At 38.4% G+C, this 27,157-nt stretch overlaps 1 protein-coding gene across 5 annotated transcripts in view; it reads right to left on the bottom strand.

Annotated features, from left to right (window-relative positions):
- The window catches only part of LOC136863970 (titin), a 348,159-nt gene that overhangs the window by 128,067 nt on the left and 192,935 nt on the right, over positions 1-27,157 (bottom strand). For all 5 annotated transcript variants that reach the window (XM_067140439.2, XM_067140437.2, XM_067140436.2 and 2 more), the window contains 2 exons: positions 14,076-14,391; positions 3,116-3,404 (listed from right to left, as the gene is read on the bottom strand). In XM_067140439.2, the coding sequence (XP_066996540.2) occupies positions 3,116-3,404; positions 14,076-14,391 (605 nt within the window). The remainder of the gene's footprint in view (positions 1-3,115; positions 3,405-14,075; positions 14,392-27,157) is intronic.

Raw genomic sequence — 27,157 nt, forward strand, 5'->3', positions numbered from 1 at the left:
AGTAGTAGTAGTAGTAGTAGTAGTAGTAGTAGTAGTAGTAGTAGTAGTAGTAGTAGTAGTAGTAGTAGTAGTAGTAGTAGTACTGTAATAATATTTACCATTATTACAACTGTATATTTTTCACTTTCCCAACACCAGTAACTTTTACACTTGCAAATGAAAAAGCACCAAGCTTTTTTTCTAAAATTTCTAACAAAGACAGTTGTTTACACTTTCTTCTTATCATATCTTTCTGAAGTTTGGAAGAGTTAGAATCAATGGAAGGCTGCATTACATCACTTACACAATGAAGGTTCAGCATTTCTCTGCACTGGAGATATTATAACTGATTTGAAATGATAACATTTGATAAGTTGATTAATGTTCCAAATTAAGTTCTCAGCTTTGCAGAGAAATTTTCTTTCTTAACACAGAAAGGATATTGCCATTAAGTTTTCACTTGCCTCATTCATACAATCATCTGCACCACCATTTGCTCCAAATCCTGCTTTCACGACTCACTTTGTCACAGTTTCTTCCTTTATTTGTTTTATAGCCAACCTAATACAGGTCACCGCATCTAGAATTTACTTATATCTTGCCAGTGCACAAGGACTATTGCCAGTTTCCATATTCCCAATCAAAGATTGCATTAAATAGTATGTACAGTGTGACTTAAATATAAAAGTAAAACCAATATTCACTGGTTGTAAAACATGTGTTGCACTAGGTGGGAACCAGGTCAATTTCACATTTGAGAGAGCAATCTTTGGCTCTGTCAAAGAAAAAGAACAATATTTGGATTTTCCTTTTTTATTTCTGCATTGAATCCATTTAAGCACTCCTCCATTAAAGCAGCAATCATCCAAGCACTTTTATTGTTTCACCACACCACAGGAAGATAGTATATCGATTTTCAGTTTCTTGAAGCATCTCAGTTTCACGGTCTTTCCATAGACATTTTACTCCCAACACACATTTATCTCTTAACCAAGAGCAACTTTCTTTGTAATGGGCAAAGGTGCAAACAGTTTCATCTGCATTGAAAATGCCTTTTATGTTCATATTCAAAATCAAAGCAAATAGATTTGATCTCTACTCATTCACTGTACTTTCATCCACATCCTTGGATTCCTCACAATTTTATTCCACACAATGTTGCGTTTCTTCGTGAAACTGTCGAGCCATTCTGTAGACCCCTTGAATTGAGCTTTTCCAAGAGATCTGGTTAGTTGGTGCATACTGAAAATCAGTGCCTGACAGCCCCTCCATGGTCTAAAACTAAACTAGCACTGTGACAACCAATTATGACAGGAAGCTGTAGAGTGTGGCTCTCAAATGGGAATATTTCTTTGTGTTTAAAGAACAATTATGATGAATTAGGTGGACGTGATGTTAACTCAATGACAGTCCATTGATAAATGATGTTGCTGTCATGGAAATGAATGCCCATAGCAAAGTGGGTGATGCTGAGTGACGTGCTTGCATGTTGGGTACTTCTAGTGGGAAAGTATGTCTAATCTTAACCTTTTAAGTGCTGAGTTACCAGTTGACTGTTTGGTACCTCAGTGCTGAGATTTTCATTCGTTTGTAAATTTTTTTGTAGAAGCCCCAATTTTTAACTTATCAGTGGGGTGATTAGCTTAAAATATTTATAAATGATGGTTGTATATAAATCTAAATGCAAATGGAAAATCCTACTCTTATGTTCAATATTATTTTGAGAGAAACCAAAATAATATTATTTCCTAGGCAACTGTAAGCAACTAATTCATGTAACTTCTTAGAAATATGTAAGTTCATATTTTACTTTCCAAACCTGGAATGTGGTGATAATTACATATTTTCTACTGGTTTTTTGTGATGCCGATTTGTTCAACTATCTGCACCAACTCCACTGACAAAAAAGTTTCTAAAAAATCAATTATTTTCAGGTTGTCATCAAACACTACTTGGCCCTCAGAGCCTGTCACAGTTACTTGAAACTCTGGTGAAGAAAAGTAATCCATTCGCCACGAAAATAGTGATAAAATTGCTTTTGAACTCATCGTGTTTTTCTTCTTTTGTTTAGAAGGAAGCTCTCTTTCTCTCTCACATACAATATTTTTGGCATTCTCTCTATCACTCTCACTTTCAAAATCGCTTAACAATTCATTAAAATGATCATCTCCATAATCACTTTCTGCTGTGGTTAATAACTGAAAGATTCTCTGATCCGAAATAACATTGCTGCAAGAGCAACTAGATTGTTGTTCTGCCATGTTTGTTTACATCACAGATGAACTCCACAGATGTCTACAAAACGCTCTGTAAGTTACTTCCCGAAGCGATAATCTCTGAACAATTAGTTCTACATAATGCCCAACAGATGGCAGAACATGTCACTCGAAAGTGAACCGAGAAGCTAAAAAAAAATTAAATTCTCACGCACCATTATAGACGGGCGTAGTAGTGGTGGACCGGCCACATCAGCCCGTCTATAGGTGGGCATAGCACTCATCGGGTTAAGTGGTTTTGTGATGTACAATTGGAGGAGAATATTATCTTGCAACAAAAGTGGTCTCCTGCATTAGTGATTGTTACAAGCACTGACTGCTCCTGCGATGAGGGGTTATTGTAATGTAATCATTTTGTGGGATTAAATGTATTATTTATATTAATGAAATATTAGTAAGTTTACTTTCATTTCCAGAAATATCATGAATGAATCAGTTTCCATTTTGCATTTCTTTGGTAATTTTCAGTTTTCTTTTAGGGCTATTTACATGCATTTCCTTCATTTTTTAGGTCATAAACATCCAGACACTGCTTACCACTGTGACTGAGAAGCACAGGTACAAGTAGTTAAGGTAAATCAGAGTTAAATCTATTCATTTCCCTCTTTCAATCCTAGTATGTCTCCATCTACACAAGCTGGCAGACTAATATTGTACGACATGTAATCTAGAAGTAAAGCTCTCTGTAAAACTATTTTTTTGGTGACAACCCATCATCAAAGCTACTTCTTTCATGCAGAAAATATTTACTACAGTGGAGTGATTTTCTTCCCTCATTTTAAACAGATAGTTCAAGAGGATTTAATTATATTATTATATAAAAATGATGTTATCTAACAAAGTTGTGTTACTATTCTTACCTTCTACTATGAGAGTGGCTGAAGTTTCAGCAGTGCCAACAGGATTCTTTGCTGTGACTGTATACTGGCCAGCATTAGAAGGAGACGCTCTATTAAACACTAAGGTATGTGTTACACCATCTGATTGTACAGGTAATTGTTTTACAGGAGAGCCATCCTTCAGCCAAGTGATCTTTGGAGTAGGATTTCCAATAATCTGTGTGGACATTACAACATCATCTCCTTCTTGAGCTATGACACTCTTGAGAGGCTGTAATATTTGTGGAGGCTCCTTCTGACCAGTCTTCACCTACAATAAATAAGCCATTCATTAAATGTTCTTGAGTGTGATGTAACAAAATTAAATACAGGGTGAAATTTGATGGTTGTAACAAATGTCTAGCAGTCTGCTATGCAACAGTCAGTGGGTGTGGTAGACAAATGGCATAGTCACTGGCTTCTTACCAAGGGAGCCACAGTTCAAATCCCAGCCAATGCATGTGTAATTTTAAAATGAAAAGTCATATACCCTGCAGTTTGGCCCCATGTAAGAACTGGAAGTCCCATGACTATGATCATGATATACAATGTTGCTTACTTTTAATAAAAATCAAGTTTCCTGCAGAACAACTGCTTTCTGTGAAATATCAGCTGTAGCTACAATCCTTATCACCCTGCCAACATGCTAAAGTGTGGCCAGGAAATCTGCTGTATCATTGCCACTGTATTGTTAGAATTGAGACAAAATCCATCTGAATTGGTTGTGCAGTGTGTGTGTCATTGAGTGTTATAACCATTAATAAGTATTTTATTGGAAATTGTGTAAAATTATTCAATAATGTTATTGGCTTTACGTCCCACTAACTACGTTTTTGGTTTTTGGAGATGCCGACGTGCCGGAATTTTGTCCCGCAGGAGTTCTTTTACATGCCAGTAAATCTACCGACACGAGGCTGACATATTTGAGCACCTTCAAATACCACCGGACTGAGCCAGAATCGAACCTGCCAAGTTGGGGTCAGAAGGCCAGCGCCTCATCCGTCTGAGTCACTCAGCCCGGCTGTAAAATTATTCAAGAACTTGCAAGGTTTACTCTGGAACAGCTTGTAAGGAGTCATAAATCTTTAGTAGAAAAAAGTATATAATGCTGGAGCTATATCAGGAAATATCACACACAGACAGAGTTTATAAGTTCCAAACAGAAAGACAATTCACAGGCCAAACTTAACCTAGCAATTTTTATTTATGGGGAAAGTTAAATGATAAAATATATAAATTAAACTAGTCCATGAAGAACATTAGCCAAATATTTTAAATGACTTTCTGAAGATGAACTTTACCAAAACATCAGAATTTTATCCACAAATGTCAGTAGGGATATAAGTCGAGAAACAAATGTAGCTGCATTTAACAATAGGCATTCTTTGGTCAGACAGTCCGCAGCTGGTCACAAAAGCATACTTAGGACATATTCAGCTTGAGCACCAGTTGGAGGGCCAATGAATGCTCGGCATGTTTATCAAAATTCACCCCGTATAATCATAATAACAGAGTTAAAATCTCTTCAATTCATAGTCTACTGTTTAATATTTTAAAGTTCTATTCTAAAAACTGCCCATCAGTACTGTGAAGTTCTGAGTCCCAATCAATCATGGTTTGCTCTGCGGTATTGTGTATTTTGTGTGTTAAAAAACCCACCAAAAGTTGAATATACACAACAAAGATAATTTAAAGAATCTAACGTTTACTAAGGATGTATGTACAAAAAACAAAGTAGCAATTTATCAGGTAACATCAGAATAGAGATGACGTCTCCCTCCATTTGGAATGTTGATTTTTCTCTCTCTAGTGGTTAATTGTTGCACTAACATTCAAAGGATTGGAATGTAGCAGCCATGACCTTAATTAAGGTACAGGCCCAGCATTCACATGGTGTGAAAATCTTCAGGGCTGCCAACAGTGGGTTTGTGAACCCACCATCTCTCGAATGAAAGGTCATAGTTACGCAAAACCTAACCACGCAGCCAATTTGCTCTGTCCACTTAAAATGTACTAACAAAGAGTTCATTTATTTTGGATGTCACGACTAGAACTTCACGACATTCTCATTTGTTACAAATCAACCACTCACCCTTTCCAGCTCACATCCTTGGAATCAGAATCAAAGCAATATAGATGAAATTGACAGTTATCATGCTGATACTATAATCTATACTGGTAAATATTAAGGTTGTTCCTTCATAAATTTAAATTTCAACATTCAATGCAGTCACGGATTTGTCTTGCATATTCTTTAATCATCAGCACTCTAAACAAGAAACCATTCAGTCACTGTACCATCTCAAAAGAACCAAAGAAAGGAACTTACACCCTCAAACTACTACTTCTTTTACTCTGCTTTTTCCCATTCAGCCAGGGTCAGAATTTCTGGTGAGCCTCTTCCACCTTCCTCAGTCCCAAATGTCATCTTTTGTCAATATGTCCTTTAACCACCAGTGAATATCACTGTTAATTATGTAACTCCACCTTGCCAATACTATTAAAATTTGTTTTATTCTATCACTAAATGCTGTACATATTTCAGGAACCTTGATCGTTCTCTTCTTCAGTAGCCGAATAGTCTTAATAATATTGGCAAGGTGGACTTATAATTAACAGTGACTTCCAGTGGTGGTTAGATTTAAGCTAATACTGACCATAACAAATCAAATCAATCAGTCACTACTGATCTGCATTTAGGGCAGTTGCCCAGGTGGCAGATTCCCTATCTGTTGTTTTCCTAGCCTTTTCTTAAATGATCGCAAAGAAATTGGAAAATTATTGAACATTTCCCTTGGTAAGTTATTCCAATCCCTAACTCCCCTTCCTATAAACAAATATTTGCCCCAATTTGTCCTCTTGAATTCCAACTTTATCTTCATATTGTGATCTTTCCTATTTTTAAAGACACCACTCAAACTTATTCGTCTACTGATGTCCTCCCACGCCATCTCTCCTCTGACAGCTCGGAACATACCATTTAATCGAGCAGCTTGTCTCCTTTCTCATAAATCTTCCCAGTCCAAACTTTGCAACATTTTTGAAACGCTACTCTTTTGTCGGAAATCACCCAGAACAAATCAAGCTGCTTTTCTACGGATTTTTTCCAGTTCTTGAATCAAGTAATTCTGGTGAGGGTCCCATACACTGGAACCATACTCTAGTTGGGGTCTTACCAAAGACTTATATGCCCTCTCCTTTACATCCTTACTACAACCCTTAAATACCCTCATAACCATGTGCAGAGATCTGTACCCTTTATTAACAATCATATTTATGAGATTACTCCAATGAAGGTCTTTTCTTATATTAACACCTAAGTACTTACAATGATCTCCAAAAGGAACTTTCACCCCATCAACGCAGTAATTAAAACTGAGAGGACTTTTCCTATTTGTGAAACTCACAACCTGACTTTTAACCCCGTTTATCATCATACCATTGTCCACCGTCCATCTCACAAATCTGCAAACAGCCTTATCTCTGATTCCACTTCTTTACACATATCATTGATATATATAAGAAAACATAAAGGTCCAATAATACTGCCTTGAGGAATTCCCCTCTTAATTATTACAGGGTCAGATAAAGCTTCGCCTACTCTAATTCTCTGAGTTCTATTTTCTAGAAATATAGCCACCCATTCAGTCACTCTTTTTTCTAGTCCAATTGCACTCATTTTTGCCAGTAGACTTCCATGATCTACCCTATCAAATGCCTTAGATAGGTCAATCGCAATACAGTCCATTTGGCCTCCTGAATCCAGGATATCTGCTATATCTTGCTGAAATCCTACAAGCTGAGCTTCAGTCGAATAACCTTTCCTAAACCCAAACTGTCTTCTGTCAAACCAGTTATTAATTTCGCAAACATGTCTAATATAATCAGAAAGAACGCTTTCCCAAAGCTTACATACAATGCATGTCAAACTGACTGGTTGTAATTTTCAGCTTTATGTCTATCACCCTTTCCTTTATACACTCCATTCATTTGGTATAGCTCCTTCAACCAAACAATAATCAAATAAGAATTTCAGATATGGTACTATATCCCAACCCATTGCCTTTAGTATATCCCCAGAAATCTTATCAATTCCAGCTGCTTTTCTAGTTTTCAACTTTTGTATCTTACTGTAAATGTCATTGTTATCATAGGTAAATTTTAATACTTCTTTAGTGTTACTCACATCCCCTATCTGGACATTATCCTTGTAACCAACAATCTTTACATACTGCTGACTGAATACTTCTGCCTTTTGAAGATCCTCGCATACACATTCCCCTTGTTCATTAATGATTCCTGGAATGTCCTTCTTTGAACCTGTTTCTGCCTTTAAATACCTATACATACACTTCCATTTTTCACTAAAATTTGTATGACTGCCAATTATGCTTGCCATCATGTTATCCTTAGCTGCCTTCTTTGCGAGATTCAATTTCCTAGTAAGTTCCTTCAATTTCTCCTTACTTCCATAACCATTTCTAACTCTATTTCTTTCCAGTCTGCACCTCCTTCTTAGTCTCTTTACTTCTCTGTTACAATATATAGTAGATCCTTACCATTCCTTACCACCTTTAAAGGAACAAACCTATTTTCACATTCCTCAACAATTGGTTTAAACCCATCCCAGAGTCTGTTTACATTTCTTTTTACCATTTTCCAGCGATCATAGTTACTTTTTAAAAACTCCCTCATGCCTGTTTTATCAGCCATATGGTACTGCCTAATAGTCCTAATTCTAATACCTTCCTTTCTTTCACATTTATTTTTAACTACGACAAAAACAGCTTCGTGATCACAAATACCATCTATTACTTCGGTTTTTCTATAGAGCTCATCTGGTTTTATCAGCACCACATCCAAAATATTCTTCCCACTAGTTGGTTCCATCACTTTCTGAATCAGGTGCCCTTCCCATATTAACTTATTTGCCATTTGTTGGTCATGCTTCCTGTTGTTCGCATTACCTTCCCAATTGACATTTGGTAAATTGAGATCACCTGCTACTATCACATTCCTTTCCATATCATTTCCAACATAGCTGATTATCTTATCAAATAATTCTGAATCAGCGTCAGCGCTACCCTTTCCCGGTCTGTACACTCCAAAGACATCAAGTTGCCTATTATCTTTAGAGAAGAACCTTACACCCAGAATTTCATGTTTTTCATCCTTAACTTTTTCGTAGCTTACAAATTCTTCTTCCACCAGAATGAATACTCCCCCTCCTACCACTCCTATCCTATCTCTACGATACACACTCCAGTTCCGTGAGAATATCTCTGCATTCATTATATAATTCACAGCCATGATTCAACTCCTATTACAATATCTGGTAAGTATATATCTATTAAATTACTTAATTTGATTTCTTTGTTTACAATGCTTCTACAGTTGAGCACTAACATTTTTATGTCATCCCTACTTGATTTCCAGTTCCCTGTTCGCTTAACACTGCAATGGTTAAAATAATAAATATGTCCTTCGTCGCTTCTCTTCTCTCACAAAATTTATTTACTGCCTCTTTAATACTCTTCTCCTAATACCTCTAACCACATTCATTTCAAATACTTTCCTCCTAACATAACCTTGATAATGCCTCAAAATGTGTCCATACCACTGCAATTGTCTTACAATTCCATACATATCCCCCAGCAGCATGGTTTCCTTCCTGGAAGCTCCTGCATAACTAACTTGGCTATGCCTCCATCATGCCACGTCTTCCATCCACACAGATTCTCAATTTGATGTATGCTATATCGACATCGCGAAGGCCTTCGATAACGTAGATCACGCGCTTCTTGCACACAAACATTCTGAATGGTTTAACGTGCATGGGAGTCTCCTAGCTGTCATTAATAGCTTTCTATGTTAAAGACTACAGCGCGTGGTCCTTGATGGATGCAGTTCTTCTCCCACCACCACCCTCTCTCGTGTCCCACAGGGCAGTATCCTAGGTCCCCTTCTTTTTGCCCTGTTTATTAATGATCTTATTGATACTGTTTCCCACCATGCATGTGAAATCCTTCTCCTTACAGATGATTGTAAAATCTTCAAGCAGATTGATTCTCCCACAGATACAATCCACTTGCGAAATACACTTGATTCACAGTCACGTTGGTGTTCTACATTTCGTCTTAAACCTCATCCCTCCAAATGTTCCACCATTTTGTTCACACTTCGTAAATCCCCCGTGCTACAAGAATATTACCTACTGAACCAACCGATTACAATTGTTGATAATCAAAAAGACAGTAGTGCATTTTGATAGTAAATTATTGTTTGTCTCGCACATAAACAGGGTCACCTCATGTGCTATGTCACTCCTTGGTTTACTCTACAGGTTTTCTGACATCACAAATGTCAATACCCTCAGAGCATTCTACGTTTCCTGTATCTTACCAATTGTTGAATATGCCTCTCCAGTCTGGTCCATTTCTGCTTCTTCAAATCTAAGTCACCTTGACCTTGTAAAATCCTTTTTCTGTGTTATCGTCAGAGCCAGGGTCTCTGCCTGTCACAACTTAAGCACTAACCAAGTACTTGGGAAACTAAAACTCAAAACTCTTTCTGCTCGGAGGAAAGTAGCTGACCTAAAGCTGTTATACAAAGCAGCTAATGGTTTATTTAGGTCTTCAGCATTAGTTTCCTTATTCCCCCTCCACGTCCCATCCCATAACACCAGAATGAAGACCCTATTCCATATTCTTTACTCCGGTTTTTCTCTCACCCAAAGGTCCTTTCCTGTAAACATTCCAACAATGTTTTATCCCTTATCTATAAACAAGAACCTAGACATCTTTGTATCGTTTCCTTCCGTCATGATATTTCTCATATAACTTAATTTTCCTTCTTGTTCTTTCCCATTTCTGCTCTTGTATTTAAAAGTATTTTCCTTTGTCTATGTCATTGTTTAAGTAAATATGTATTATATAGAATTTTACACTTTTTATTGTGTATAATTGTGTCCTTTGTAAATATTTATGTCTTTCATTTTAGATTAATAAACATTGTACATAGCTGGGATCTTTGTAATTCAGCATTATGTTGTTGCTGATCTCCAACCGACCGACCAACCACTCAATATTTCTGTCACCTTCACACATCTTTAACAGGTCCAAACTTGTAAACCCACATATCCACCTTAAACTTTTCATTCTGGTGGACTGCAGTAGCAGTCAGGAGAGAGCTGTGCTGGGTAGCTGGTGGACTGTTTTATCAGTTGTGCAGGAGTAATGTCACAAGGCTGGTGGTCTGATGTAGTCCTTGTGCAACTTTATCCTTGAAACAATCCCTCACACTCTTTTCTTTCAACTTGTCTAGATCCCATCTCCTTGCATTCGTTTCTTCAATTTCTTCAACTTTAGACGGCATTTCATGACCAACAAGTTGTGGTCAGAGTCCACATCTGTTCCTGGGAAAGTTTTGCAATCCAACACCTGGTTTCTGAATCTCTGCGTAATTATAACAACGTCTATTTGATACCTTCCAATGTCTCCAGGTCTCGTCCACGTATACAGCCGTTGCTTGTGGTGTTTGAACGAAGTATTAGCAAGTACTAAATTATGGATCAGTGCAGAATTCAACCAGCTGACTTTCTCTTTCATTCCTTTGTCCCAATCCGAATTCTCCTTATATATTACCTTCTCTTCCTTGGCCTATCACTGCATTCCAGTCTCCCATCACAATTAAATTCTTGTCACCTTTTATATATTGTATTAGTTCTTCTGTCTCTTCATATATTGTTTCGATTTCTTCATCATCCACTTAACAAGTAGGCATATAGACCATACCAGACATAATTTCTTACTGTTCTCTTGGTACTTTTCTACCATTTGCCAGAGGATGAAACAGCTTCTCATAAGCACTGATCACAAAAATCCCACACTACCAAATTTTATTCTCACATGCACTAGCTCAAGGAGATTAGCACAATTGTATTTTGAATATGAAGCTTTTTGAGTTACTACCTTGAATAACCAGCCACCTGGCCAAGGCAGTAAAGGCGTACTCAGTTTACCCAGAAGTTCATGGGTTCAGTTCCCCACAAGGTAGTCAAATAATTTAAGAAACTAGATTTCCACTTCTAGAGGTGCATGGCCTTGAAGTTCATACAGCCTACACCAAAAGTGAGTATAGGTTTAATTCTTGAGGTCAAAGGTGGCTGGGCGTAGAGCTAACCAATCTACCCCACCAAGTGCCGAAGTTACGCATAATGGAAGCCTTTACCTCCCACCCCTCTAAGGGCCTGCATGGCCTGTACGGAGATTACTGTTTCTTAAGCTTTAAGTCTACCTTTAACTTATTTCCACATTTAAAAAAATATTTTCTACATCTCCAACCTAGTTTTTCACATAATTAGTTCTTATTTCTCATTCTTCTCTCTGGTGGAAAAAAAAATGTTTTACAAACTGTCTCGGATTATGTGATGTACTTTCCATTTTAAATTCTATCAGCTACATTATTATTGCTAATAATGATAATGTTATTTGCTTTACGTCCCACTAACTGCTCTTTTACGGTTTTCGGAGACGCCGAGGTGCTGGAATTTTGTCCCGCAGGAGTTCTTTTACGTGCCAGTAAATCTACCGACACGAGGCTGACGTATTTGAGCACCTTCAAATACTACCGGACTGAGCCAGGATCAAACCTGCCAAGTTGGGGTCAGAAGGCCAGCGCCTCAACCGTCTGAGCCACTCAGCCCGGCTTTATTATTGCTTATCACAAATATATATGTATATACATACTAAGAATTAATACCAGATTTTGTGATGTATTTTCCAGTTTAAATTCTATCTGGCCATGTGGTTAGGGGCGCACAGCTGTGAGCTTGCATCCAGAAGATAGTGGGTTCGAACTCCACTGTCCGCAGTCCTGAAGATGGTTTTCCATTGTTTCCCATTTTCACACCAGGCAAATTCTGGGCTGTACCTAAATTAAGACCAAGGCCACTTCCTTACCCATCACCACCATAAGACTTATCTGTGTCAGTGCGACGTAAAGCAAATTGAAAAAAAAAATATGAAATTTAAAAAAAATTACGTTCTATTGGTTATATTTATGCTGCTTATCAAAAATATATACACATACTAAGAATTGACACAGGACAGGTAAACTTTGAGCAATGTAAAACACACAAAAAAAATTAGGGGAACATGTTTTGTAACGTCTGGTATGTGAACGTTAGCATAGCATACCTTGAGACCTTAGATACTCACAGTACATCAAATTGAAGTTATACTCCATCTGTAGGTGTAGCCATACATTAAACTGTCCGGTAACCCCTCAAAGCAAAGTGAATAGTGGTGGGTCCGTGTGTCGTTGTGCAGTACACAAACTACTGCGATCATTTGAGCACATTGTACGTAAACCAGCACATCCCATGATATATCTTAACGAGGTTCAAGTCGCAAGGGCCGTCACTTTGATCAAGAAGGATGGACTTTTCGTCGTGTTGCTGTGGAACTCAATGTCTCTCCGTCAGTTAATCAATGCTTATGGCATCGCTACAATGAGACAGGCCAGTTCACAAGGTCGTGGACACATGACAACCCCACAGGATGACCGATATCTGACCATCTGTGCGTTGCGGCGTCGTTCAGCAACCGCCAGAGAACTGCAACAAGACTTCAGGAGGGTCACTGGAGTCACGGTATCTGACCAGAGTGTAAGGAACAGGTTAAGAGAAGTGTCCCAGATATCCTGTTCGAGTGCCCCGTTTAACACAGCAACATCGCGTAGCTCACCTTCTGTTTGTCCGTACCCACGTCAACTGGCAGCTTCGCCAATGGAGACCTCTGCTGTTCACAGACGAGTCCAGATTTCCCCTGATACAGCGTGATGGACGTCAACGTGTATGGAGACACCGTGGTGAGCAGTACATGCCAAATGTTGTCCAGGAAGGCAACAGATTCGGACAAGATTCTGTGATGGTGTGGGGTGGCATCAGTATTGATGGCCGTATGGATCTTGTTGTCGTCCGTAGTAATCTTACCACTGCGGGGTACATCGAGCAGATACTGCTACAGCATGTGTTGGTTGCTGCATACGGTGTTGGCCCTGAATTCGTACTCATGCACGACAATGCCAGAGCTCATGTAGCACGCATCACCAGAGCTATCTCACGAGAACTAGACATTCAAGAGATGGAATGGCCAGCAGTGAGTCCCGACCTTAATCCCATCAAGCATGTGTAGGATAGGCTTGACGGAAGTGTTCGTGGGTGCCCTGTTCCACCACAGACTCTTCAAGACCTCGAACAGGCTCTCATTGAAGAATAGGACCTGATAACGCAACGTGACCTCCGTCGACTTATATGGAGCATGCCACATAGGTGCCAAGCTGTGATATATGCTCGTGCAAGACATACAGCATACTGAAGTTCTCCAACTGTGTTAAAAATCCGCCTTGGAGGACGGTTATCACTTTGTTTCCGCCCCTACTTGGACATTTCCGTTTGCGCTCTGAAAATGAATGCGAATTCATCGATGTTCTTTTGTATACTTCAACGATAAAGAATAAAGGATTAGTTAGTAATATACCTGGGTGTGAGGTATTGTTTTGTGGAGCATGGCATACATTCAAAAACATATTCCCCTAATTTTTTTGAACTGTGTAGTTTCAAAAATGAATCCTTGCCACGAAGTCCTAGGTTATACAAAGCCCACAATCTTAGTCATGCTTATCAACAGAGCAGTAAGTTTGTCCAGTAAAAGAAGCTTTCTCATTGATAGTCTTAGCAGTCAAATATGCAGCAAATGACACAAATCCTATTAGAACTGCTATTAAGTCAAACAAAATATACTGTCTCATTGACTGCTTACTTACAACCAATATGTGGGAGATTCAGAGAAAAAAACACCAAAAGCATTTTGAAAACACTTCTAGGCATTGAACTGCCTACTAATATTAATACTTTCAGAATAAAACACTGAACAAATACCTTGACAGGAATGGATACAGAGGCTTCTCCTTCCCTGTTTTTCGCCACAACTTCATATTTTCCTTCTTGCACTTTCTTAACTTTTGTAATACGCACAGTGGTAGAGTACATGTGCATATCAGACTCAGTTGTCACAGTAGTATTTTCTGAGCTCTTCAGTTCTTTTCCATTGAAATACCAAACAATATCTGGTTCAGGGATGGCGACCAGATGGCAATCTAATTCAATAGTTGTCCCTTCATCCACATACTGAGGTTTTGGTTTCCGAGAAAACATAGGTGGAATTCCTTCCAATATGTCAGCAAGAGATGACTCCCTGAATAAATAAGAATTTCTACATTAGAAACACATAATTTTGAACAATAAAACATACAAACATTTAAACATACATAATATTTTTCACACATAATATTGAAGTTCCAGTCATGTAAGCTCAGCTGCATACATCTGCAACATATTTCAAATGACCAAGTGAAAACTTTTAATAATCATGAACAACAAATTCAGTGTCCACCTCTGTGACATAACAATTAGCCCTAGTAGCTGCTGTCCTCAGACGCCTGGGTTCAATTCCTGATACAACCAGAAATTAAAAATGGTAAGAAGGCTTGTACGTACAGTAGTTAAAATAGTAAATGCAGCTCACCTCTATTGGGAGTGTGCCTGAAAAGAGCTGCACCACCTCGAGGAATATGAGGACATGAATTTACTTACAAATTCAGTATATCATCACTGCAGTATGGCATGCCATTCACAACAGTAATAATGACATCAAATACCGTATTTACGCGTATAATCATATTTTTAAAAAAAAATTGAGCCATGAAACAGGGGTGCAGGTTTTATTTGCGTCAATGTTGGCAACATGCTCTTGACTCACCTAGTTTTCGATATTGAGTGTACAGTTATGCTTTGTGTAATCACAGATGGAAGAAAACTGCCCCTGTATGTCACGTTTAAAAGGAAAACAATTCATACTTTTAATTTAAAACTGCCTTTACATAAAAAAAAATAGTATTATACACAGTAATTTAAGTTCAAAATGTCTCTGTGTCATGATAGAATGCGTCTTCCGGAACGTGCAAGGGTACTTTTCTGCACTTTCACTCACTCTGGTGTGTTGACAGTTTGTTTCATAGCTGCTAATTTTGAGTGAAATCATAATTCTTTTGTATTCAGACTTTTAAGGAACGCCACAGTATCATGTAACAGTCAGTGTGCGAAGAAGCAGAATTCACGAACACTGGCAATTCTCTTTGGCGATACAGACAGTTGGCGAAAAAGTGTGGCTAATAATTATAATAAATTCGTACGCAACGAACAATATTGTCAATGACAATGAAACTGCATTGTTTTTTTTATGCCTAGCCCAAACAGACTTTTTAAAAGGAGATGGGGACACTGTACTGTGTTGGAATGCAGACAGAGCTGAAAGACATCCTCCCCTCGTCATAGGAAAGTTTGATGAGCCACGATGTTTTAAGGGCATCAGGTACTTTCCGTGCAAATACGAGGCATCTAAAAATGCATACGCATCCGGGAGATAGTAGGTTCGAATCCCACTATCGGCAGCCCTGAAAATGGTTTTCCGTGGTTTCCCATTTTCACACCAGGCAAATGCTGGGGCTGTACCTTAATTAAGGCCACGGCCGCTTCCTTCCAACTCCTAGGCCTTTCCTATCCCATCGTCGCCATAAGACCTATCTGTGTCGGTGCGACGTAAAGCCCATAGCAAAAAAAAAAAAAAAAAAAAAAAAAAAATGCATACAGTACAGTAATCCAATGAATAAAGTACTTGCACAGGGGAGCCAGCATAGACTTCTCGTCTTTGAAATTTTTTCTTTTGTTGCGTGAGGTTATGTTTGTTAGTGAGTTTGTCAGTGAATACTGTCAATGCACCTTGTTGGGTACATTTTGGAAATAGTTCTTTTCCATTGCATTTGAAAGTTTTAAACTGTGAATCAATGTTAATTGCATGCAGTAACGGATCTTAGCATATTTTTTGATGCGGCATGGGTTGGCATTTCTGAGGTACGAGTTGGCGGTTAATTCGAAATCACGTAATTCGAAGTCTGATTTCTGTGCTCCAACGACTTTAATTAACGAGGTTATACCATATCGCAAAACTAAGATCTGAGTTTGCCAGCGTGTCTGTTTCAACTGTTTACATTACACGAAAAAGAATTATCTACCACCAGTCGTGTTAATATCCGCGTAAAGAAAAGACTGCGTGTAAAAAGTGTTTTAGATGTGGTGAGTAACAAATTTGTAAGTAATTTAGGAGAGGATACTAGTGATGCAAAAGATAACAAATCTTTCGATGTAGAGGGAATCAAGCCTACTGCAAGTTCAGATTAATGTAATACCTAGGCCTACTTCATAATTTTCATGGCAAATATATTTTATAGCAGTGATAATGTATTTCTCAAACATGTTCAGGCAAAGCAGCTATATCTGTAAATTTACATGTCCATATTTGCGTAAAGACCACTTGGATCTCGCAGAGTGATATGAAATGTTTATTTATGGAAGGAATTTTAGATTATTTAATTTTTTCAAAATGAGCCTTCTTAAAATTAGTGTGCAGGGATTACTGTATTCAGCGGCAGGATTATTCGCGTAAATACAGTATATTGTTCAACTGAAATAGATATTGCAGAAATTGTTTACAAAATTTATGATACGACTGGTGACATTGCAAACTTATTGTAACCTATTTGATTTTGAGTGTTTATGATGCCTGAGCTTGGCATAAGTCAGGGCGGGGTGTGTGTGTGTGAGAGAGAGAGTGTGTGTGTGCGTGGGCGTGCGCTATTGAAAACATTTTTTCATATGTTTCAGGCTAGGTTATGTATTTAATCATTGTGTATATAACTCATGTTTGTTATGTTTATTACTTGTAAATAATCTTTCATGTGTTCCAAATTCTTCAGGAAACTTGTATCTTCACCACAATATATGGCTGACGGACATGTGTGAGATCAGCTTCTCAGTCACATTGAATTAGCAGATGTTATTCTCTAGTAATACATATCAAACATTGTGTTAAAGTGTGCAAACATAGTCTGAAAGTGTTTAAAGTGAAAGTGTCCCCCTGTCGTGGCCATATTTTTACCATTTCATTAAAATATTCCATTGTGAAACAAGATGACCAGGAGCAAAAAGTGCAACAGCAAGGAAATGAACGGTAGTGCCAACCTCATGGAAGAGACCGTCACGAGGATCCTGAATGAGACTCTCAGCTCGGGTAAGTTTCTAGACAGAATTATAGAGGCGATATTTGAGTGTCGGGACAAGGAAATACAGGCACTTAGGTCAGAATTTGAAGCTAGAAGCGACTCTCTTGAACAATATAGTAGGAGAAATGACCTTAGAATCTTTGGAGTGCAGAAGAGCTCACAAGAAAATACTGACGAACTTGCTGTAAACGTCTTTAGAGATATAGGCGTGAATATAAACATCAATGATATTGATAGAAGTCACCGTGTTGGGTGTAAATCAGTAGGGAAAACTCGGCCTATCATTGTCAAGTTTACTTCCTATCGTACACGACAAGAAGTATTCCGTAACAAAAGGAGACTAAAGGGCACTCATGTTACCATCCGTGAAGATCTCACGTCCGCTAGACTCTCCATACTGAAGGCCGCCATTCACCGTTTCCATGTAGCGAACTGTTGGACTGCAGACGGCGATGTCATCATTAAGAAACCCAATGGGGGCAAACTGCGCATTAACCGGCTGTGTGACTTACCGGAGGATAGAGACAGCAACTAAACGGACAATTCACTTGACTGTTCTGATCTCTATTTACTATATTTCATTTTATTTAAATACCACCTTAGTGCAATTTAATTAGATTAGCTCACTGTACTTAGATTATTTCATTCACATAATTATTAATTTTTCATAAGGTAATTAGATTAGCTCACTTTAGTTAGATTATCTCATTCGCATAATTATTACTTTTTCATAAGATGGCAACGAGCACTAATGGGTTACTCTCCTCTGGCAGTACCGGGCATTCCTTCCCAGCCACAATCCCGTTCAAGGCCTCACTCACCCCTCCACTCTCCACAAACAGAACACGACCTTGTGACAACTGTCCACTGACCACTGACCCTTTCTGGAATTACTCCCCTTCCTTCTCACTCCACTAGAGACCTGATCCTAGCTAAAGTTTCCTCTTTCCCGAAAGGTCTCCATATAGCTCATCTAAATATACATTCATTGTCTGCCCATTTTCACGAACTTAAAGAACTTGTCCCGGACGTATTTGATGTTTGCCTTCTCACTGAAACCTGGCTTCATGATCTGATCCCATCAAAGACTTTCAACATACCTGGCTACTGTTTACTTCAGAACGACAGAGCAAGAAAGAGGGGAGGAGGTGTGGCAACGATAGTCAAATCAGTTTAAAGCCTAGGTTAATTGCATGTTCAGATAGCGAATACAATAGACGACCCGAGTTCCTGCTCTTGGAAATAATCGAAGCCCATCAGAAATGTGCTGTCTGTGTGGTGTACAAGCCACCTGCGATTGGACATTTGGAGGACGTAGAGAATGTATTGTTATGCGTACTCCGGCAATTTTAACATGTAACTGTCATGGGGGACTTTAACACAGACACCGGAAACAACGACGAATGTCGGCAACTTATAAACATGACTACGTCTTGCGATATGAGCATTTTGCAAACACTCCCTACTCACCACACTGCCATGTCACACATGTCAATGGACTTAATGATTGTCAAGAATGCAGACAAAGTACTACAACATGGACAGACATCTGTACCAGGAATTTCAGCTCATGACCTAATATACATATCCTACTCCTTAAGGACCCGAAAGACAAAACCAAGGACTATTATATTCAGAGGTCTCTCTAAAATTAACTACAGTATATTCAATGAAGACGTGCTAGATGTTCCATGGCACCATATACTGACAGTTGACAACATATACCTTAAAGTAAACATATTTAACAAATATCTGACAGCACTCTATGATCGACACGCCCCACCGAAAACAGCACGGGTAACATGAGCCCCAGCACCGTAGCTAAACCTGAAGCTAAAAGAGTTAATGGCAAGATGAGATGCCCCACACAGAAAGTTTAAGCAACAACTGACACAAGACAATTTTGACGCATTTAAACAGCTACAAAATAAAACATCGCAGCCAGTACGCAATGCTAGAATTAGACATGCACATACCCTGCTAAAACAAAATACTAGACCTGCTATGGCTTGGAAAGAACTAAGCCACATGGGAATAGGTAATCAAAGAGACAATCATCCTATTGACATATCCCTGGACTCCCTCAATACATATATTAACACTCCCGGACGTACCACTGACAGAGAAAGGAAACATCGAACACTATACAGCAATTACAACTCCCCTGCACCTGACAGAGAAAAATTATACTTTTCACGTGACACCCTCACAAGTTCAACAAGCCATGTTTGGAATAAAATTGAAGTCCGAAGGGACAGACAACATAGAAATAGAACTTATTAAGACAATAATTGACATAATTTTTACCTACTATAACTCACATCTTTAACCATTCATTAATGACTGGCGCGTATCCCTCCTTATGGAAAGCTGCTGTTGTCGTCCCACTCACTAAAAAATCACCGCCTGAAGAAGTAACCGACTATAGACCTGTGAGCATATTATCGGTTCTTTCAAAAGCCCTAGAATTCATTGTACACCAACAAGTCTCCAACTACAGTACTTGCAAACACAATATTCTTGACGAACACCAGTCTGGTTTTTGACGTAACCACAGCACTAGTACTGCACTACTTAAGGTTACAGACGACATTCGCATTGCGATGGACAAGTTACCTTCCTAGCTCTTCTTGACTTCTCTAAAGCTTTTGACTCAGTTGACATAGACATACTACTTTCCAAACTATTTAAACTCCAGTTCTCGACAAACAGTCTTCAGTGGATGAATTCATACCTTCACGGTCATCTGCAGTGTGTAAGAAATAACAATAATGAATATTCATCCTGGCGATCTGTAGAGGTTGGTGTTCCACAGGGGTCTGTTCTAGGATCGCTTCTATTTTCTGTCTATATCAATTATATTACCTCATCGGTAAACAGCTGCAGATACCACATGTACGCTGACGATATACAATTATACTTGCACTGTGAACCGGAAAGACTAACCGATGAAATTAAAAATGTCAATAGAGACTTACAAGAAATCTATAACTGGACTGACATGCATGGACTTAGATTAAATAACGTAAAATCTCAAGCTATAATAATTTCACATCATCGGCATTCTTCAAAAACCATAAGCAACTTCACTTTACCAAAACTCTACCTACACAATTCGCCCATTGATTTCAGTGAATCTGTCAAAGATCCTGGTATTATGATAGAAAAACATCTTTCTTGGAAGCAGCAGGTTACCACCATCTCCAGGAAAGTATTTGCGACACTTAACTCACTTAGAAGATTCCGCAACATATTTTCTCAAGTATTAAAAGAACTCCTCATTTGCACTCTGGTATTACCTCATTTTGACTACTGTGATGCTGTGTACAACGACCTGACTGCTACTCTTAACAACAAACCACAACACGCGCAAAACGCCTGTGCTCGCTATATATGTGATCTAGATCACTTTGACCATGTTATACCTGCCTACGATGAACTCGGTTGGCTAAAACTCAAACAGCGCTGTAATCTTCATGCTTTATGCCTTCTTCATCGAATACTCTCCTCATGCTCACCTCCCTACTTGTACAGTCAATTTCACCCCCTCTCATCCAATCACAGTTTCGGAACACGTTCAAAATATGATACACTCCTATCTATTCCACCTTACTGCACTACACGATACACTAATTAATTTGTTATTTCTTCGGCACAACAATGGAATACATTACCCATCTCTGTCAAAGGAGCCTCACCTGCTAGTTTTAGGCAAATTTGTCACCGCTACCTACTAAGTAATACGTAAATTATCATTCATATGCCATGGAAATATTGTAGATTTAGCCTTCCTCAATCTATAGACTTTATATAATCTCACTGTTATTACCAAGGTTAATAGAAATTAGCTAATCATGTCATAATTGTGTAAATAATCATCTCCATCATCATCATCATCATCATCATCATCATCATCATCATCATCATCATCATCATCATCATCATTCTCCTATTTTTATTTTTTATTTTTATCATAAATATTGTATTGTTTAGTAGTTGCAAGATGTTTAAATTGTAAGTATATTTATTTTAATTTTGCACATGTAGATACTGTATTTTCTGGTTAGATGGAAGAAAGGGAATAATGGCCTTAATCTTGCCAGACAAAATAAATCCATTATATTGTATTGTATATGTATGTATGTTGACTCAAGAGAACTGATGATGATGATGCTTGTTGTTTTAAGGGGCCTAACATCGACTCAAGAGAACTATGGATTGAGGTTACATTATGCTTATAACTTTTAAATAATCCTTCATATGTTTCGTGTAGCTCAGAAAACTCCAGTTGTATATGTATTGACTTAACCTTTAGAATGCCAGACAACAATATATCATGGTTTGGTACTTGTGCTTTTTTAAGTGCCAGCAACAATATATTGTCGTTTGAACAGCACACCATACTATCTGTATTTAACATGATTATGAACGGCAGATAGCAACATCTTACATTTTGTTTCCATAGAGTAAAGAGCATAGTTTCCAATTTTATCACTATGTGGCTTATTTGTTAATTTATTTGTACACATTGGATTTCTGAATTTCATGTGTTTCTCTGGTCATGTCAAGACTGGCAATTACATAATGGTAAATACCTAGTGAACTACTGAACAAATACTTTTCAAATTTTCTGTGTTTGTTCACTTGGATGGCTGCACTGCAGAGGGATTACCACATTTAATATGTAATTTTAATTTTGAATTATTTTTATTGCCATTTTTGTAACTTGATTTGTTTGTTTTCAAAGTGTTCAGAAAACATTCTTTAAAATATACTTTGAAACTTAACGGTATTGTAATTATTGTCATTAGTAAGTACATACCATGCTCAACACTTTCTGCAAGTTTAAAATCAAAATATTCAACATTGTAAATAATGTGGCACTTTAAATAGGGACTTGCAAAATGTTACTAATCAGCTTAGCATTCTTGCCTCATTCTCAACATGAGAGTATGGCACTAAGAGGGTTAAGTGAATTTTTGAACCGTGATGTACCAAGGAAATCTATCTATATTTTAACTCAGTAACTCTAAAGTCTTTCTAGATATCATGACGTAATGTGCCATAATGATAAACATGTTTCAAGATAATTGTAGAAAAAGGACATACCAAGGACCTCTGGATGTTAACTGTAGAAACATTCAGGTATCTTGTGTTAATATTATGGTGTGAATAACCAGAATTATTCAAAATCATAAAAATATATATAAAGAATGTCAAAGTCAGTCAGTAGTAGTTCAGGGAGCTGTAGTGTAGTTGATATTGTGTGGCGAATTGTCGTGGATCAGCTCTGTTGATACCGCTTGGCGGATCAGTAATGATTTACTGTGTATTTTTTTATCAGTTATATAGTTAGTTGTTGTAGTGGTGTGATGGTATTGTGAATACATTGGAGTTGTGTTGTGTGAGTTTAATGCCAATACCGCTCGACCTATCAATTGTAAACTGAAAATTATTGTGTACAAATTTTTACATGTATTATATTGTATGTGTGTTTAGTGAAAATATATACCAGTAGTCATCGATAGTAATGTTTTTTATTTACTACATCTTTGCATCTATGTCAACCTTGCCCCAGACATGCTTATATGATTTGAGTCTGATGTTTGAGCAGGATATTTTATAAGTTTAACCCAATGAACTTGGATGATGAGCTACACCCATGGCCTACAACCTGAATGATGAGCTGGACCCGCTCATTGCCAAGGCTCATATTTCTTTGTACAGTGTGTCCAATTTGTAATAGATGTCTCTTGTATTAAGGTTTCCATATACTAGAAGGTTGGGGTGAGGGTATTTTCAAGTTTTCCCTTGTTTGACTTTAAATATCACATGCATAGGTTGACTCAGAAATATTGCAAATTCCTTGCCATTATGCCAACTGCCAGCACATGGATTTCCAAACATGAGGAGTTCGTGAAATTAATGAATAGTGTATTAGATAGTGATTCTCAGGATAATGTAGGTAGAATATCTTCAGGAATTAGAGAACAATTATTTGTGTGAGGAAGAGTTGTGTGTAAATAGTATAAATGAATCAGAAAATGTACATATCACTAGTGACTCGGAGAGTGATGATGAGAATAAATTTTGTTGCCAGGCCTCCACAACCAAAGCGTGCGAAACAGGAAGACTGGGTGTGGATAAGTGGAAATAATAATCCTGCCACTGAAATGAAATGTCGTATGGCTTTTAGTGCCGGGATATCCCAGGACGGGTTCGGCTCGCCAGGTGCAGGTCTTTCTATTTGACACCCGTAGGTGACCTGCGCGTCGTGATGAGGATGAAATGATGATGAAGACAACACATACACCCAGCCCCCGTGCCATTGGAATTAACCAATTAAGGTTAAAATCCCCGACCCGGCCGGGAATCGAACCCGGGACCCTCTGAACCGAAGGCCAGTACGCTGACCGTTCAGCCAATGAGTCGGACATCCTGCCACTGACCCCCTTCAAAGCAAACAGTGGTGTTTTGAGATTTTATTCAAGAAATATGCAGCCACAGCTCCGTCAGAGCTTTCTGTCTTTTTAGATGATATGAACCCTTTATTTTCTGTAATTGCTACAGAGACAAATAATTATGCTCAGAAACAACTTGTAGATGAGGATAGGAGAAAGCAAACAGGTGATGAGAAATGGCTTGACAAAACGGAGGATGAAATAACACTGTACTTCATATTGTGCATCCTAATGTCCCATGTTCAGAAACCATATATCCAGTTGTACTGAAGTAAGAATAGATGCATTCAAACTCCAACTTTTTCAGAAATAATGAGCAGGAAAAGATATCCGCTCATTTCTCTTTTCCTCCACTTCACTGATGATAATGTACCAGGCCATACTAGTGACAAACTGAGAAAAATCAGGCCTCTAATTATGCAAGTGTCAAGGGAAGAAGTCGAAAAACCATAACTGGCCCCTGAATACAACAATGGGGTGAAGGGAGTAGATTTACAAGACCAGGTCACTGTCCTTTTTCTCCATCATGAGGCAACAGTCAAAAAGCAAAGCAAAGCAAAGTCACCTCCGTACAGACCATGAAGGCCCTTGGGGGAGTGGAAGGTAAAGGCTTCCACCATTGTTAACCTTGGCACGTGATGGGGCAGAGTGGTTAGCTCTACACCCGGCCGCCTTTGCCCCCAGGAATTAACCTGGTACTCATTCTTGTTGTAAGTTGAGTGAACCTCAGGGCCATATGCACCTCCGGAAGTGGAAATCTCGTTTCTTAAGGCAACAGTCGAAGGGTATAGAAAAATATTGATAAAGATGATGTCTGTTGTTAAAGGGACTTAACATCTAAGGTCATCGGCCCTAGAAAAATAATTTTATATCTTCTAGACAATGTTGTTCATTGTTGTTTGAGTCATCAGTCCATAGATTGGTTTGATGCAGACCTCCATGCCACCCTATCCTGTGCTAACCGTTTCATCTCTACGTAACTACTGCATCCTACATCTGCTCTAATATGCTTGTCATATTCAAACCTTGGTCTACCCCTACTGTTCTTACCACCTACACTTCCTTCAAAAACCAACTGCATAAGTCCTGGGTGTTTTAAGATATGTCCTATCATTCTATCTCTTCTTCTTGTCAAATTTAGCCAAATCGATCTCCTCTCACCAATTCGATTTAGTATCTCTTCATTCGTAACTTGATCTATCCATCGCACCTTCAGCATTCTTCTGTAACACCACATTTCAAAAGCTTCTATTCTCTTTCTTTCTGAGCTAGTTATCGTCCATGTTTCACTTCCATACAATGCCACGCTCCACACGAAAGTCTTCAAAAACATCTTTCTAATTCCTATATCAATGTTTGAAGAGAGCAAATTTCTTTTCTTAAGAAAGCTCTTCCTTGCTTGTGCTAGTCTGCATCTTATGTCCTCCTTACTTCTGCCATCGTTAGTTATTTTACTACCCAATTAACAATATTCATCTACTTCCTTTAAGACTTCATTTCCTAATCTAATATTTCCTGCATCACCCGCCTTCGTTCGACTGCACTCCATTACTTTTGTTTTGGACTTATTTATTTTCATCTTGTACTCCTTACCCAAGACTTCGTCCATACCATTCAGCAGCTTCTCGAGGTCCTCTGCAGTCTCAGATAAAATAACAATATCATCGGCAAATCTTAAGGTTTTGATTTCCTCTTCTTGGATTGTGATTCCCTTTCCAAATTCCTCTTTCATTTCCTTTACTGCCTGTTCTATGTAAACAGTGAAGATGAGGGGGGGGACAAACTGCAGCCTTGCCTCACTCCTTTCCGGATTGCTGCTTCTTTTTCAAAGCCCTCGATTCTTATCACTGCAGACTGATTTTTATACCGATTGTAGATAATTCTTCGTTCTCGGTATCTGATCCCAATCACCTTCAGAATCGTAAATAGCTTGGTCCAATCAACATTATCGAATGCCTTTTCTAGATCTACGAATGCCATGTACGTGGGCTCTTGTCCTTCTTGATTCGATCCTCTAAGATCAGATGTAAAGTCAGGATTGCTTCACGTGTTCTTACATTTCTTCTGAAGCCAAATTGATCTTCTCCCAACTCAGCTTCAACTTGTTTTTCCATTCTTCTGTAAATAATATGTGTTAAAATTTTGCAGGCATGAGATACTAAACTAATGGTGCGGTAGTTTTCACACCGGTCAGCACCGGCTTTCTTGGGAATATGTATAAAAACATTCTGCCAATAATCGGATGGGACTTCTCCTGTCTCATACACACTAAATGGAATAACCTTGCCATACTGCTTTCTCCTAAGGCAGTCAGTAATTCAGAAGGAATGTCATCAATTCCAGGTGCCTTGTTCCTATTTAGGTCTCTCACAGCTCTGTCAAACTCTGACCTCAAAATTGGGTCTCCCATTTCATCAGCATCAACAGCCTCTTCTTGTTCCAGAACCAATTATCTACATCTTTAACTTGATACAACTGTTGGATATGTTCTTGCCATCTTTCTGTTTTGTCGTCTTTCCCTAGAAGTGGCTTTCCATCTGAGCTCTTAATATTCATACACCTAGATTACCTTTCTCCAAAGGTTTCCTTGATTTTCCTGTATGCAGCATCTACCTTTCCCAGGACCATACAACCTTCGACACCCTTGCACTTCTCCTTCAGCCATTCTTCCTTAGCTACCTTGCACTTTCTATCCACTTGATTCTTTAATCGCCTGTATTCTTTTCTGCCCTCTTCATTTCTAGCATTCTTGTATTTTTGTCATTCACCAATCAGGTCTAGTATCTCCTGAGTTATCCACTGATTCTTAGTTGATCTTTTCTTCCTTCCTAACATCTCTTCAGCAGCCCTACTGACTTCATTTTTCATGACTATCCACTCTTCCTCTATTGTATTTCCTTCAGCCTTTTCATTTAGCCCTTGTGCCACATGTTCCTTGAAACAATCCCTCACACTCTTTTCCTTCAACTTGTCTAGATCCCATCTTTTTGCATTCTTTCCTTTCTTAATTTCTTCAACTTCAGATGGCATTTCATGACCAACAAGTTATGGTCAGAGTCCACGTCTGCTCCTGGGAAAGTTTTGCAATCCAACACCTGGTTTCTGAATCTCTGCCTAATCATAATGAAGTCTATTTGATATCTTCCAGTGTCTCCAGGTCTCGTCCATGTATACAGCCGTCGTTTGTGGTGCTTGAACCAAGTATTGGCAAGGACTAAATTATGATCAGTGCAGAATTCAACCAGCTGAGTTCCTCTTTCATTCCTTTGTCCCAATCCGTTCTCCTACTGTATTACCTTCTCCTCCTTGGCCTACCACTGCATTCCAGTCTCACATCACAATTAGATTCTTGTCACCTTTTACATATTGTATTAAATCTTCT

Source organism: Anabrus simplex, chromosome 2 (assembly GCF_040414725.1).
Source record: "Anabrus simplex isolate iqAnaSimp1 chromosome 2, ASM4041472v1, whole genome shotgun sequence".
Taxonomy (NCBI): Eukaryota; Metazoa; Arthropoda; class Insecta; order Orthoptera; family Tettigoniidae; genus Anabrus; species Anabrus simplex.